This window comes from Gossypium raimondii, chromosome 11 (assembly GCF_025698545.1).
Source record: "Gossypium raimondii isolate GPD5lz chromosome 11, ASM2569854v1, whole genome shotgun sequence".
Taxonomy (NCBI): domain Eukaryota; kingdom Viridiplantae; phylum Streptophyta; class Magnoliopsida; order Malvales; family Malvaceae; genus Gossypium; species Gossypium raimondii.
This window is the reverse complement of record NC_068575.1, coordinates 27,702,223-27,719,035: the sequence shown is the minus strand read 5'-3', so window position 1 is coordinate 27,719,035 and position 16,813 is coordinate 27,702,223. Positions and strand designations below refer to the sequence as shown.

At 33.0% G+C, this 16,813-nt stretch overlaps 1 protein-coding gene and 1 long non-coding RNA gene across 2 annotated transcripts; one reads left to right on the top strand and one right to left on the bottom strand.

The window, feature by feature from the left end:
* The first annotated feature begins 1,441 nt into the window (after positions 1 to 1,441).
* On the top strand, positions 1,442 to 2,449 carry LOC105804269 (uncharacterized). Its single transcript, XR_001136838.2, has 2 exons — positions 1,442 to 1,953; positions 2,120 to 2,449. It is a non-coding gene; the product is annotated as an uncharacterized LOC105804269 (long non-coding RNA).
* Positions 2,450 to 3,044: 595 nt separating this feature from the next.
* Positions 3,045 to 16,587, bottom strand: LOC105804268 (uncharacterized). Its single transcript, XM_012636792.2, has 7 exons — positions 16,151 to 16,587; positions 15,621 to 15,706; positions 12,664 to 12,810; positions 12,438 to 12,546; positions 6,042 to 6,165; positions 4,138 to 4,408; positions 3,045 to 3,508 (listed from the first exon to the last, which is right to left on the bottom strand). Exons 1-7 carry the CDS (start codon positions 16,272 to 16,274, stop codon positions 3,401 to 3,403), a joined length of 969 nt encoding a protein of 322 aa, XP_012492246.1. The 5' UTR covers positions 16,275 to 16,587; the 3' UTR covers positions 3,045 to 3,400.
* Positions 16,588 to 16,813: the final 226 nt, after the last annotated feature.

The following is a 16,813-nucleotide window of genomic DNA, read 5'->3' as shown; positions in this document are numbered from 1 at the left end:
ATGATTACTAAATGAAAAAAATATTCAATTAATTTAAAAATTTCTCATATAATTGTACTAGAGACACGTCAACAGAGTGAAAAGTTATATTAAGATACTAAAATCCTATCACACGATATATGCGTATGAAAATCACAAATTTAGAATACAAATGTGTTTTAAAATTAACATACAATAAATAATGAAATGCATGGTTTGAAACTAATTAATCATAATAACGCATAAAATATGCACCATACTAGAATAAAAAATAGATTAAATTGTGAGTAAATGAAATTTAAACACATAAATACATAAGATTAACAATACTAAATGTTCTACAATTATTTATCGTGGTTTTGTAGATATACAACTAATGGAAATAATAAATTGTACATGTTAAAAATATGTATAAATTATATTAAAATGAAGCTTTAGTTGAGTGGTAAATTTAATATTTTATCAGTTCAATTTACATGAGGTCAAATATCACTATATGCATATTTTTATCGGTTTTTGTTAAAATAAAATGACTAAAGTATCCTCAGATAATAAAGTAATTTCCTAATTGAATTGAGACCCGAGTGATGGGTAACACCAGCTCAGTAAAGGGTTTTACAAATAGTATAGATATGTCAAATTCAGCTGTTAGATTATGTACTTTGCGTGACTTATGGATTTCGTACTTGTACTTTAATTTGATTAATTTTAGTCCTTACCAATGGTCGCATTTAAATATGTTTGGATAACTTATGTTATTAGTCTTGCGATATGCTTAAAGTTATAGATTAGTTTATGTTCTCCAACTAGATCATTCTTAATAGCTATATTTTTTTAATTTTTGAAATTTCAATCTTATTGTAAACGATAGTCGTCAAATCTATCAATTAATTTTTATGAATAATATATGAAAATAACAAGTGATATAACATTATACATATGATAATATATTTAATACATCAAATTTTGAAAAAATAAAGATTAATAAACTTAATAATATTATTTAAGAAGGACTAAAATTTTCAAATTTCTAATAATCCAGGAACCGAAAATAACCGAATCAAATAATAGAATTTAACTGTATCATACATAAGTTATATAAAAAAGATAACACATTTATATCCATCTATGACAATGTAATAATGTAGCATGTGCCTATGGAACGAAGTCACCATCATAATTATTAAACTATGATACTCGAGCGAAAAATAATGTATAATAAATATATTTATAAAAAAATTATATCAAAAACAAATGAGTAGTAAGTTGAATTGATAAACTTAAAATTTTAAAAATCATTTTGACTTGTGTTTAAGTTTTAATATGTTATTTAAATTGATTTTTATATGTTTTATATAAAAAGTAAAAAATAAAATATTCTTAAAATAACATTTATTAATTTATAATATGAGAAAATTATTTTATTATTTTTAACTAAATTGATATTTAATTAATTCGTGGTAACAAGTTTAGTTTTAAATTTTATATGGAAATTCAATAAAAATACAACCTATTTAATTAATTCGTGATAACATGTTTAAACCACTACACCATGACCATAGTCTTCTTCACCCTCTTGCGCCTTGAAGTTGAAATCCTTATGAGACCCATCACCGGCGGCGTTTGTGACTCTTGAGACACGCCTGATTATAACGGCGCAGTACCTGAAACTCATCGAAGAAATGAACCCAACAATTCGTTACTCGAGAAGGTCGTCACGGCCGACGCAAGTGGAGCAGTGTACAGTGTGTTTAGCAGAGCTTGAAGAAGGTGAGAAAGTGAGGAAATTGAAATGCAAGTACAGTTTCCACAAGGACTGCTTGGATTAATGGCTTCAACAACAGTATTGGGTGACTTGTCCACTTTGTAGGACCAAAGTTTTGCCAGATGAGATTGTGGCTAATTATCACAGGCAGGTGGATTATGATGAGAGTAGTGATGACGATATGATCTTCTTGTTATCTGCATTACACGGTAATAGTTTACACAGATTGTAATGATTTTTATACCTATTGTAACTTACTTTTTTTTTCGTTCTTTTGCTTTTGGGTGAATTTTGGTTGATTTCTATAATATATTTCTATATTTGCAATCGTGTGAAAACTGAATATCTTTGGCTTCAATTGCTCACTGGAACTAGAACAAATTGCTTGGATTGGAAGACGCACATATAATTTTGTAGCGTGGGAACTGCCAAGTCCTTGTTTTGGGTATGGAAGGTTCTGATTTTGTGTTATTAGTGTATTGAGAGGCCACAAATTAGGCTCACTTTCCATATGGCTATCTGGGGAAGAGTTTATAGAGGGGAGGGTTGGTGATGTAATTTACGGAACAGCTGCATAGTAGCTATCAATGCTTAAATACTGCCAAGAAGTAGGCAGGCAGTTGCTATAGCTATTGATAAACAGCCTATAGTTGTTAATTCACTATCAATATCTTTCTTTTCAAGGACCAGTGGTTGGTCAAGACACTGTAGTTATTCGTTTATTAAATTAGGAAGTCTAGGACTATTAATGCAAGCAAAACTTTAATTTTCATTAAATTGTATATATAAAATCTCAATACAAAATCCCATTGCATGAGTATGTTGTGCATAACAACAAAAGCAGGCACAAACTAGGATTGTAATTGCTTTGGATCACAATGCCATTAAAGTATCGAACTTAAATTTGATTGTCCTCTCCGAGTACAAGCAGCAAAAATTCAACAAAACCAAACCAATTTGGTTCACGCAACTGAAACCTGACTCAAACAAGTGAATAGTGAACTCTCGAGTCAATGCGTTGAGTAGTTGAGTTGCTGAGTTTCTTATACCCAGATGTTCTAAACATGGAAGCGCGTACTTAGCTTTTCAGGTTTATCTGTATGTAAAGCACATAAAATCTGCAGGCGACATGGTTTATGCAGAAGATAACATATTAAGTAGATATTATAATAAGCTCATTACAAGTATGGAAGATAGTAAATATTCACAAACGAAGAAGAGAGAAAGGCATCAGCAAACATACAAAGCTGCATATTCAAGTTTGGGTAAATACATTAGCAAAGTGTACGCAGGTAACAAATCAGCGAACAAACGCTTCATTTGGATGAAAATAGATTCAGATAAGGAACCAATCTCAGGAAGAGATAATTGCATATTGTCAGTTATATATAATGGAAGTGAAACTAATGGCAAGCATTTCCATAATATGGTGAAACAAAAGAAAGTGTTAAGAACTCCACAATATCATTCACAGACTTCTAACTGAATGATTTTGACAATCTTTCGTAACTTTTCTAGCTTGATAACTGCATAAAACACTTTTGTTGAAATAAGTGGATTCATAACAAGCCTGTTGTCAAGACTGACCTACGAGAATGGGGAGTCAGTCCATCTTTACATTGTGTTGTTTTTGTCAATGGCAATATAATTCTGAACTCATAGAAGGCCAAGTGTTTTCAGCTGCTGAATATGCTCAGGTGGGAGAGGAGGAGGAGACCAGTCAGATCCATTCATTTCTCCATCAACATCCTCAACAACATATTCCTATTAGAGTACACACAAAACCGAATCATGTTAACCACACAGCAATTCCACACACACAAAAAGAAAGGCACATTTCTAGAGAAACAAAGTTTGGGAGCTAATTTATAAAATAACTGATGAATCAATTAAAAAAAAAAAAGGAAATTTGAATGGAAAATATCATCCTCTCAGAATCTACTTCATCTAAGTTTTGCAAAATGAACAGTATATATGCAACCAGCATAGATGGACCGTATAAGCACTGTTGGTATATTTCACATGAAATGGTGAACAAGCTAAATGTCGAAAGAAACCTAGATTATATGATCTATTGCCACAATTAACACCAAATTTCCTGACAATCCTTACATACAACCTAAGTTAAGCTTTTTGCCTATCCCATCATAGAAGCTGAGATGGTGATGGAAAAACTTTTAACCATAAAACAAACAGGGACAAGGTGGTAATGTTCAGTCCTTTCCATTTCATGTCTTCTTATAGGGGTAGCTTATTCATCTACAAGCTAGCACCTAGAAAATAACTTCCTCAAATAGTTTGGTTGGACCTAGTTGACCTATTGCGGTAAAGAATTGTACTTAATGATACAGAAGTACATGAATCAAAACTGAAGAAATGTCAATGCAACTCACCTTTGTCAGCATTCTTTTTGCGAGTATGTGATAGTGACGCTGCCAAATCCTTTGCCCAACCATTGTAGCAACCAGAACACTATAAAATATGCCAATCACCGTAAATAGTCCGAGCACAATCAATGCCATTATGAACAGTAATGGCAGCCCTGCTTCACCAGCACCTCCTAGGCAACCACATTCAGTAGCAGCACTAGCACAGCTTTCAAAGCACGTAGTACAGTCAGTCCACATACAAAGAGTGCCAGGCAAGTGGCAGTCAGCACACATCCTACACGAGTTAAGAGAATAAACAGATTAATAATTTGACTAGGATTACCTAATTAATAGGCCAATAATCCCATAAATTAATTAGTAAATTACATTTACGTGCTTCACCCCCATGAATAGACCCTATTCAATAGCTTAATATATCAACTAAATAAGAAGCAACTGCAGTCCATCAAATACTGAAGCTTCTTACTGACCATTTGAAGTTAAATGATTTCCCTAGTAACAATTTATATACTTCATCCCCGTCATTAGCACCACTTAAATAGCTTAGTATATCAAAATAAATAAAAAGTGAAAACAACCTGCTTTAAACTAAATCAGATCGTAGTATACGTTAGTACTGAAAACTTATTCGGATAATTTTTAGTTATATTCCATTTCCCCCAGTGGCACCAGCCTAGTTTCAGCAGCAATAACAATGGAACCCCATAACAAAAGGACTAACCAATGAGAGGAGCACTGGAAAGGGAAGGAGGAAGAGAATGGTTTAGAATTAGGTAAATCACTAGAATGATCAAAAATGCAGCCAACATATGTTGCAAACTTTAAGTGCAACGTAGGAGAGACTCTTCTAAACTATGCAGACGATACATGATAAATAAATAAATAACAATGCCAAAAGGAAAAAAGGAAGCAAACCCAAAGACGCACAATATGACAAGTGCCAAAGAGAGGAAAAACTGTGTGCAGATGTGTCAGAGATACAGTAATAGCTACAGAACATCTAAAGACATCATCAGCTAAAGCCATCCATTTGTGCTCCAACTGACTGAACATGTATACAGCAGCACAATGAACATTAAGCATGGTTGGAGGATGTTAATATATATGTATATATATTTCTGAAAGGGTTAAACTGGAATAAACTTATGTTGCTCTGACTCTTCATTTTTCTTGGAATACCTGCGTCCAAAGCATTTTTTGGACATGGGCATGATGATATGAAACTTCAAGGACCCTCCAAGCACATGAAAAGTAAAAAAACCATACCCATGTAGAATGCATACTTGTATCCAACACCTATCGTAGGAGTAAACAGATATTTGCTAACTTCATAACAATTGCTAATATTCCCTTGTCATGATTTCATGGACAGATAAATGGCACGTCATATCAGTAAAGAAAAAATAGGAAATGGGGGGAGTAGGGGTTAAAAAGGCATTTGATGCCTCCAAATACATGAAAATTGACAATCTGAGTGTAAATTTCATTTCAGATCAAAGGAAGCTCAGAAGTTTCTACGCAATGAACAAGTAAATAGCACATTGCACAGAACTCAGAAAAGAGATGGGGAGTGGTACAACACATGCAAAATATTTGGCACACTATTATGAAGAACTTGATGAAAAATATCTGGAGGTGTAACAATAGAGATAAACATAAAATGTACTCTGTTATATCAATTATGAGACATAACATTTCACAGAGGGACAGGGGAAAGAGAGAGAAGATGAAGTAAATGATGATAAATCAGGGCAGCAACCTGTTTAAGTAATAAACTCATTCTACTTTAACATACCAATACGTAAAGGGCAAAGTTTTAGCAGAGTAATGATAATGAATACTAATATATCAAAATGACAGTAAAACTCGACACCGATAATAGTTTACAAGTATTAGTAGAGTTATACCCAGGCTGACAACAACAGAGGCATAATTCTCTACAAGGCTGAGCCAAATCATTACGCACTCGTCGATCATAGCATGTAATAAAGCACCCTGATAGCCCCAGCAAAGCAAAAAAAAGCAGTGCCCCTGAATTCAACAACCAAACTATCAATAACAGAGCAATACCCAAGATGAAATAATGGATATTTTGCATAAGTAAAAAATACATAAAAACCAGTTAAATAAAAGTTTTATTCAAGCAAACTAGTCAATTCACCCAGCAGCATTTGGTAAATTTCAAAGAAATAAATACAGAGAAGATTTTGGAACATAACAAAGTGTAACATGAAAGACAATGAAAACAACACAGCAATATAAGTTGTGATTTCTACAAATGATTTAACAAGGTGTTGAGTATCATTTTCAAGATGGAAAAAGTTAAACAATTAAAATTCTAATCGGTTAAAACATGAAATCAATCAAGCAACTACTCATTATAAGTTGTGAATTTAAATGTTGAAATATACTCTCATTTATAAGATAACATAAAGTTAATTCAATATATATATATATATATGTTAATTCTTGTCCTTGGTTAGATTATTTAACGAAAAGAGGAAGCTTTATGGGTCGAGTACTTCAAACAAGGGAACCTTATAAGTTTAGTGTCTCGAGTCTCGACAAAAGAAGAAATCTTTATGGGTTGAGCAAGGAAGAAAGCTTTATCATAGTTTCAAACCAAGGAAAATATGTTCAGTGTTTTCAATCAATGAAAACTCTTTATAGGTGAGTTTCTCAACCAAGGAAATAAGCTTTATAGGTTAAAGATTCAACCAAGAAATGTAGCTTTATAGGTTGAATATCTAAATTAAGGGAAAAGTACTTTATAGGTTGAGCATTTCAACTATGGAAAGAAGTTCTATCAGTTGAGTATAACAAAATCAAGTCATGTTCAAGAAGCTACAATAGTAATGGTGACAGTTCAGGTTTTCAAGCTCAGTTTTCTAGGTTGTTCTAGTTAGCTTATAGTTTTCAAGCTACAATATTATTTCTTTAAGACATGCTTAATCTTGTGAAACACTACTTTATCAACGACAATATACTTCTCAATCTCCTTGGACAACTTACATAATCTATTAGATAGCTTTTGTTGAGACACGTTGTTTGAGAAATGAAAGACTGTCTCTTTGGTTTCACTTTCAACTTTGACCAATGCTTAAACTTTTCAAGGTTCAATCCTTTTAAACTTACAAACTAGTAGAACTTAATCAAAGTTAATCAAATTTCTTAAAGCTTAAAACTTTCATGGTTTGTTATCTTTTTAATATGGAAATCTTAGGCTATCAAACTTAGCAACTTAAGCAAATCAATCAAGATAACCTTCCTAACAACCTACAACATTGAATATAACTAATAAAATTAGCAAAACTCCATTTAGTTGCGTCATAAGTAAACAATCTTACTTGGTTCAATTAACCATATTTTCTAATTAAGTTTTCTCATTGCTACTAAATTACCTTCATAAACATTACTTTAATTCTTTTATGATACTCAATATACAAGGCATTTCTAGTTGAAATACTCAAATCAATAAAGCTTCTTTCTTAATCGATAATCAACCTATGAAACTTCTTCCCTTCTTGAAAAGCTCAACCGATAAAACTTCTTTCCTTCTTCAAAAACTCAACTGATAAATCTTTTTTTCTTTGTTAAGACACTTAACCTATCAATCTTATTTCTTAGTTGAAATACTCAACCTAAAGCTTTTTCTTTTGTTGAGAAAATCAATTAATTCTTTTTAGGTTCAAAAACTCAACCTGTAAAAACCTCTTAACCTCTTTACTTGCTTAAAAACCTCAACCTATAAAGTTTTCTTCCTTCGTTGAGAAAGACAGCCCATAAAGCTCCTTTCCTTCATGACACAGGAGCTTTTAATTATATTACAATATTTTATTATTTCAGATTTATGTATTAAGTATTAGATGTATTATTGATGGCTAGGGTTATTAGTTATCTTTAGGATTTAAAATTAGGGCCAAGAATAAACTTTATTTGCAAGAAAGCCTAATAGCTTTACTTGCAACTAAGAAGGGTTACATAAATAGTTGTAAGCTTAACAGCCAGCATTTTTGTTATTATTATCATTTTTTCTTTGAATTATTATAAAGAAACTAAAGGTTTTTTAAAACCCTAAGTTCCTGAGTGCCAACTTTTTCTTACTCATTTGTTCAGCCCTAATTCTTCTATTGTTGCTGTTCTCTCTCTTAAACCACACCAATTTTGGCATCAGAGCTTAATTAAATCCTAGTGTTTATATTATGGTTTGCTTTGAAAAACGGAATTGGCTGCAGTACGATGTGTGATGAAAGAATTATCACGTCCAGATTGTGTTTGGTTACATGAATAGTTGTAAGCTTAACAGCCAGCATTTTTGTTATTATTATCATTTTTTCTTTGAATTATTATAAAGAAACTAAAGGTTTTTTAAAACCCTAAGTTCCTGAGTGCCAACTTTTTCTTACTCATTTGTTCAGCCCTAATTCTTCTATTGTTGCTGTTTTCTCTCTTAAACCACACCAATTTTGGCATCAGAGCTTAATTAAATCCTAGTGTTTATATTATGGTTTGCTTTGAAAAACGGAATTGGCTGCAGTACGATGTGTGATGAAAGAATTATCACGTCCAGATTGTGTTTGGTTGCAACAGGAACAAACAGAAACCCAAATCGAGATTCCAAAAAGTGCCCACAACCAGTTTGACAAACTCGAAGGTAGTCTTGCTGATAAATCTGGTTTTCGTGATGAAGAAAGCCCCTTTCATGATGTTGGAGCTGCACATCGTGAAGTACGAGGTGGATTGGAGGAGCGGTTGGTGTATGCCCTTGGATTAAGCAAGGGTGGAATCAATATTGAAGTTGCTGGTTTTCATGGCAAGATACATGTGGAAGAGCAAGATTATAATATGTTAGAACCTATCTATGATGAATATCCTGAACAAATTGAAGATGTACTTCCAGTTCAGGGAGAGCCCTTGATTGTTCATAAGGTGAAGAAGAGTCTAGTGCCATGGCAGATGCACTTGACCAACGATTTTCACTACAAAAGGCCTTGAGTGCTCATGTGAACAAGTTAGGGATCAATGTGAGACTGACCTGTATTTCAATCCCAACATGTTCGAGGGCCTCAATATGTTCAACATGATCCATGAGATCTATGAAGGTGAATTGATGAGGAAGATCAAACACAATGATAATGAGATCAAACCAGGTAGTAAAATAGATGTTCCCTTAAGTGGTGATAAGGAGATTAGCGTGCATTCCGACAAGAAGCTTCACCATCGCTTAACCCAACATAAAGTCGAAGAGATGGAAGCATTCTTTAAAGAGTGGTATGACCTAGATGATCATTCCTTGCATGATGTTACATTGTTACTATGGATGTGGATTATATTCTTGTAGGGATACCTTGGTTGAATGATATTGTGGTTATCACCACAATAGATAGAGAAGTGTTGATGAAACAAAGACAACTTTTAAGACTATAGATGGCCTTTATGAGTGGTTAGAAATGCTAAGCGTATCTATGTGGATCGTGAGGTGGGCAGACTACTAGACTTTGCAAAAAGCATGCTCATAAGTTGGTTTTATCACTCTAAATGCTGTAATTTTCTCTGAAACCTGCTCAACAAAAACTAAAGTTGGCAAACCTTGTGGATGTGAGAGCAGGAATACCCCTCCTGCTCATATATCAAGCAAGACAATGTTTGAGGTAGACAAGAAAATTTTGATGCTAAATCAACTATCAGTGCACCATCTCATGAAAAAGCTGTTTCAGCTTGTGACGTTCCAAAAGAACAAAGAAAAAAAAGGTATATGTTTTTGAAGCTGGTGCGAAGGAACTAGAAAACAGTGTGGAAAACAACAGACTTCTTGTCGTTATGAGCTTTGTTCAGAGAGCTAATTCTTTTAAACCCGAGTGTAAAACCCATATTGGCTTAGAGAATGTTGCCAGTTCAAAACAGATTCCAAATAAAAATTTAATTACAAAGAGTAAAATGGAGGTTGATAGTACATGCCCTCGAAGTGTTGGTGACAAGAAAGATGTTTCTCAAGGAACTCTTGCTTCTGGTGGTGATTAAACAGACTAGTGTTCAGCCTAACTTTACCAGTCCAATGGAAATACCTCAAATTGCAGAGAGTGATAAAACCAACTTATGGCCTAGTTTTAAAGAATATCCAAAAGCTGATACTATTGGTAATAGTTCTAGAGCGGTCCTACTTGTTGCAGGTAAGATGAAGACTTTTGTTAATGATTCTGAAACCAAAGAAGAAAGTCCTACTATGATTGAAATATTTTCTGGAATTGAGGTGGAGCCTTCTTTGAAAGGGTCTCCTAGAACTTCTCATGGAAATAATAGAAGCGTTGCTCTTAATGATATTCCTGTAGAAATATTGGTTATTGATTGATCTGTTGTTTGTTTGAGTGGTGTATCCTTGGACAGGTCAGAAATGCTTTTTATGTAAGAGGTATTTTACAGTAGTTGTTTTTAAGAGTTCCAAAGCTTCAGAAAACTTAAACAATCTTGGAGCTAGTTCTTTGGTGGTTGACTTGAAATTTACTTATGTTGCTACTTATCGAAACAGTAGAAATTAGGAAAGGAGTGGAGACTGTTGTGCAACTGACATCCTGAATTTGGAGGTTAATGATCCCTCTTGCATATATTGACAAAGTTGAAGAAAGGGACGGTCGAAGAGTTCAGAAAGTTTACTGTTCTGTAGTGGTTAAAGGAGCTTATAATCTTGAGCAGGAAATCTATCGAATTAAGTTGCTTGGGAATGTAAAGTTAGGAGGAAACCCGAAAAATAGACTCATACTCCAACTTTTACTTGTGAAGAAGCTTTTCAACCATTGATATGAATCAGGACAATTACATGAAGAAGAAGCTGCAGAGAGCTGATCTAGAAAATTATATTGATGTTGTGAAAGTTTTCTCACTGGAGTCGAGTTTTCCAAGCTGGGGAGAATGACACAGAAGCTTTTAGTTATTTTATAATATTTTATTATTTCAGATTTATGTATTAAGTAATAGGTATATTATGGACGGCAAGGGTTATTAGTTATCTTTAGAGTTTAAAACTAGGGCTAGGAATAAACTTTATTTGCAAGAAAACCTAATAACTTTACTTGCAAGAAAGAAAGGCTATATAAATAATTGTAAGATTAACAGCCAGCATTAATGATATTATTGTTATCTTTGAATTATAATAAAGAAATTAGATTTGTTTTAAACCCTAAGTTCTCTAGAGTTCCAACTTTTTTACTTCTTTGTTCAACCCTAATCCTTTCTGTTGCTGCTGTTTTCTCCCCTAAACCACACCACTTCATTAAGATACTCAACCAATAAACTTCTTCATTTGGTTGGATAATCTAACCAAGGACAAATATTAACAACTTATTTTGGTTAAGAACCACATTATTATGGTCAAACCTTTAAGCTAAAACTATATCTCAATATTTAACTATACATTTTATAATGATTAATTGCTTGATTAATTTCATGTCATAACCAATTCTTTCTGGGTTCAAATACTCAACCTATAATAACCTCTTTACTTGGTTAAAATACCTCAACCTCTAAAGATTTCTTTCTTGACTGAGGATATATTTAACCTATAAAGCTCCTTTCCTTCATGGGAGGTAACCAATAAACTTATTTTTTTAAGTGATCTAACCAAGAACAAATATTAACAACTTATTTTGGTTAAGGACCTTATATGATTTTAGTCAAACCTTGTAGCTAAAACTATATCTCAATATTTAACTTTTACACTTTATAATGACTAATTCCATGTCTTAACTGCATAAGAATTTTCAATTGATTAGTTTCTTCCATGTTAAAAACGGATCTCAACACATAAGTTGCTGCATGAAACAAGACATTTATTGCTGGGTTCAATAGAGAAGGAAACTTCAGTAATACAAATAAACTTGCCAGCAAATATATGAAATTTAGGTCACAACCAAGGATTTAGCACTACTTATTATCCATCTATTAACATGAGACAGATCTTGCATGCAGCAACCTCCCACATGACATAAGCCCTTCCAATGTTACATTTAGTATTTGCATGTTAGGAACTGTATCAGTTTGCTTCTCAAACTGAGGGACTTATCGGAAAAGCATTCCAAATTTTTCTAAGGGAAGCAACAATATGCGATAAGAAAGTTTGTGAATTATACTCAAGTTGCTCAATCCGTTGCAGTAATTAATAAATTTTGAAAACAGATAAGTGATCAAACTTAGATAAGCCAAATTCCTCCTATCATCCTATTTATCAATCAATAACCCAAAAGGCAAACTAACAAATCCTGTTATTTTAAAGACAAACAACATATCACTTCAGGTTATTGAGATTTTACCACATATGTAATAGAAACTAAGCTCACTATCAAAACCCCATGCAAGACGGAGCCATGACTGCTGGTAACCATCAATTAGATAGACCAAATATGCAAGTGAAGCAATGACCTGAACACAATTGACAAAAGATCCAAGCATTATAAATAAGAAACATATTTAGAATAGAAGTAAACTTAGAATAGAAGTAAACTAACAATGGCAGACAATCAAGAACAGACTACATACTAGTTGAACCGCCAGAAATATGGATAAAATGTCTCTCGTCACAAAAAAACGGAATTTCAAAGTTCGCCATTTCCTATCAGCAGCAACATGAACTCTCAAATGGTAAGGAGCTTTACAGGTTGTGCAATGAGCAAATGCAAACCCTTCCTGGAAAAAAAATAGACATAATGAGAGACGGTAGCTAGGAAAAAGGAGAGCAGTGTTATGCCCATTAAAGACACACACAGATGTTAGCTTTGCCGATATCTAATTCCCTCCTGATAACTGATCATCATTCTATTCGAGTGTGTGGTCACAGGCATAACCAGCCCACTGTTATTAAGGCACTCACATAGGCGCGCCTAGGTGCTAAGGTGCACCATGAAATCAAGATTTCGCTTTCAACCTTCTCAAGCGAAGCTATTTTAGTGGGCGCTTGCCCTAGTGCACTTTATTGCACATCATTGCACTTTGGACTTCAACAATGGGCGGAAAAAAAGCTAGCTTGAGTGAAGCAATGGAGCCAATTCTTAAGATTCTTTTATTATTATTGTTATTTTAAAATTCAAATACCCTCTAAATAGAAAAAGAAAAATAAAAAAACAAAATCAAAATACCCACTACACCTGACTGTTAACTTTTAAGTTTCCCTTTTATTTTATATTTAGAGAACTCAAATATCATTATTTCCTTCACTTAAGCCTACTTTTAACTTCTTTTTATATATATTTTTAATTTTAAAACTCAAAATGCTATTATTTCTTTTAATTTTATCAATTATAAACCAACTAGATTTCTCAAAACTTTGTTAAAACTTCATTAAATCATCAAAACTCAAAACTTCAATCTCCCTTGAACATTTCTCTTCAAAACCAAATACCAACACTACCAAGCAAAAGGTAAACATTTGTTTTTATTCTCTATCTATTCTATTATTTCTTTTTCCTTTAATTCTTTTCTCCTTCTCTATTTTTATTTTCTTCTATTGTAATTTTTTCAATAATTTTTGTAATATGCATTTGGAGGAAAGATTGAAGTATATATTTTAATAATATTGTAATGTAATGGTGAAGACTTGAGAATAATACAATTCTTTGTTTGTTTTTTTCCGTAACTAAAGGACCAACCATAATGTAAAATAAATACGTATGCACCTTTACTTAGACGAGCTTTTGAGCTCTTTTTTTTTTTTTTTGCACCTTGCACCTCAGGCTATATAGAGGACTTCGCGCCTTGTGTGCGCCTAGTGCCCTTGACCACACTGACCCAGCCAGTGTTGTAAAGGGCACAAGGTGCACTCTAGACATTAGAATCCTTACATTGCCTAAGATGAAAAAATGTGCTTGCCTAAGTGAAGTAAGGTGCAAATGCATGTGTGTTTTCATGTGTCCCTCTGTGTGTATATATAAAATATGCTTATGATATGCGATTATGATAACAAACTCCAAAAAAGGCCAATTTTATCCATAAAACATTCACAATTTTCTTTTTCTCTTGTTCGTCAACATACATGATTTCCTTATGATCTTATGTGTATTGTTGTGTACTCAAATAATGAAAAGCAGAAAGTTAGATGTTATCCCTTTCTCACTCTTAAAGGTACATCTAGTGAAAAGAAAAGTTCAAAACAAATTAAATTAAAGAGAGCTTCAACCAAACTGCTTCTTTTAATGCCTAACACCTTAACGAAAAGTGTGCCTAGGCACACCAAGCAAGCGCCTAATCAAATACACCTTGTCCAAAAATATCCAAAGCACTTAATCAACTTTGTCCTATCTACTGTTAGGTAAAGGTAGTCTTCAAGAAGGTAACATAGGTTAATTCTTGTTTAAGTTTTAATGATTGTTGTAAATGTTGTATAAACGTGCAAACAATTTACCTATAAACTTCTCCTGTGATCTTTTCGAAGGGATTATCCAAGAACAACTGTTCTAAACCGAACCATATTCAACAATTACTATGCTATTTATAAAGCTATTAGTGTCTCAGAAAATGTAATATAGCTGCATTTCTCAAAATTCTATTAAATTTTAGTATAACATACTTGACTTTTGAGTTGATTATTCAATGTTTGGAGTTACATGTTATGCTTGAGGTTATTTCAATTTTCAAGCAATACAGCATAACGTTCTCCAAATTCCTGTTAGGGACACTTTAAGATGGACTATATTGGAAGCTATCAAAGTAACCTGAAATCATTATGCCTTTGTCTTTGTCTTTGATCAAGGCAAATTGGTAACCGGTATCAAATTGCTAGTAGGTTAAACTTTACACAATAGACAAACACTTAATACTTTATGCCTTTGTCCTTGATCAAGATCAAGATCAACTGCATTTGTAAGATTGGGCTGGGAGTAACTGCTATTCAGTCTGCAACCACAATCCTCATTCAATATAATGAATTTTTATATAGAATGAAGCTGATATCTGACCACATTAACATGAATTGGAATTTGTTCCCAACTTTTTATCTTTGTGATTTCATTAGTGATCCAGTTGTCAGCACACAAGATCTGCAATGCTTGTGCCATGAAAGAGTTATATTAATTATCACAATGTTAAAACCACACATTGAGGGGAAAAGACTAGGAGAAGGCTCCCCTTAAGTTAAATTCACTAAACTTGCATTTTGGGGGGGGGGGGGGGAATATAAAGTAAACGCAGTTTTCGTTTCCATTACTGAACAAAGGACTAATGTTGCAGGTATATATCTTTTTTTCATGTTGTATGATTGTCTAACTTTTTACTCTGTTACCAGACATATGCAGAAGAAAGAAATTGAATCTAGATTATCAGAACAATTGGCATCCAGAAACTAACACAACAACACTAGCATTGAAATTTAGTTCAAGCAATGAAATAACAGCTGTAAAGAAAAGCACTCCTACAGACGCCAGTGAAACCATAGTACAAGTAAAGTATAAAGCATTCCAATTTCACTGTTCAAAAATGAAGAAAATGGGCATCAATGTTTATACCTTTACAGCTCGCCAATGATCTAAACATTCCCGATGTACATATTTTGATGTTCCTTTGCACTTGCAAGGAGCAATAAAATCTCTACCTGAGGTAAACAATTGCACATTGAACTAGTTATTAGCACAATCTCCTTCAAACAACACCCTTAGCAACAAAAAATAAGTTTTCTTTTTTTCATAATTGTTAAACATTACTGTGTAGGATGACCAAAAAAAATTACTGCGAAGGAATTATTTAAAATAAAAAAAGGGAATTGAAAATAATTAAATTGCTATTTTTATCTTCTCTAAATTCGTTTAATAATCCAATCAGTTCGGTCGCCAAACGAAAAAATTGAACCCGTTATACTAGAGTGATGTACGTAGTTGAATTTTGAAGGAAAAAAAGGACCAGAATTTTTTCGAGAGGAAGGTTTAAAATATGCAAAGTGATTGTGGTTCATAGCACAATCGATGAAACCAATTTTTTAAAATTTCTTTAAAAAAAGGAAGTTAAATTTGAGGAAATAGGGTTTAAAAGTAGAACATACCGTCGGTTTCGAGGCAAATTCGACACTGAATTTGATCGGCTGGACCGGCCTCGAGGTCGATCTCGCTGGGCTCGGTGATAGGTGGGGGAGCCATGAGAGGCAATTCCTCCGATTGATCGCTCATTGTCGATTAGCAAATAAACAGAGGAAATAGCCGTTTTCGATAATAATAATTAATTAAGACTGAGTCTTAAGACCTAGAAATTTATAGAGAGAAAAAGGAGCAATCTCGAATTTCTCTCCTCTGATTCTTGAAGTTGATACTGATGTCTTTTTTATGGTTCTTCCAGCGGAATTTCAACATCAGTAATTCAGAATGTATATTTTTTCTATTATTTTACATATGAATTCTTTTCTTTTCTTAATTTTGCAAGAAAAAAGAAAGAAAACAAAGAAAAGAATTTAGAGATTTTGGATTTTTTTTTTTAGCCTTCCGGTAATAACCTTGACTTGCAAAACAATTTGTAACTTGTTTAAGGCTATACTACACAGTGGTCTTCCAATTTTCATAATTTTCATTTTGGACATTAAAAATAAAACAAATCGCAAATCAGGCACTGCCGCTTACAATTATTTTATTTCAGTCATTCATCTTTAATAAATTTTTATTTTGATCACTCGTCATTAATTCAATGTTATTTTGCAACGCCTAACTTTAAAAAT

Bases quoted from the DNA above. Each gene is read 5' to 3' on its own strand.
- LOC105804268 (XM_012636792.2), bottom strand. From the start codon at position 16,274: ATGAGCGATCAATCGGAGGAATTGCCTCTCATGGCTCCCCCACCTATC. The intron at 15,707-16,150 runs GTATGTTCTACT...TGTTTACCTCAG, and splicing joins AATTTGCCTCGAAACCGACG to GTAGAGATTTTATTGCTCCT. The intron at 6,166-12,437 runs GTAAAATCTCAA...TGTTGAATTCAG, and splicing joins TAGTTTCTATTACATATGTG to GGGCACTGCTTTTTTTTGCT.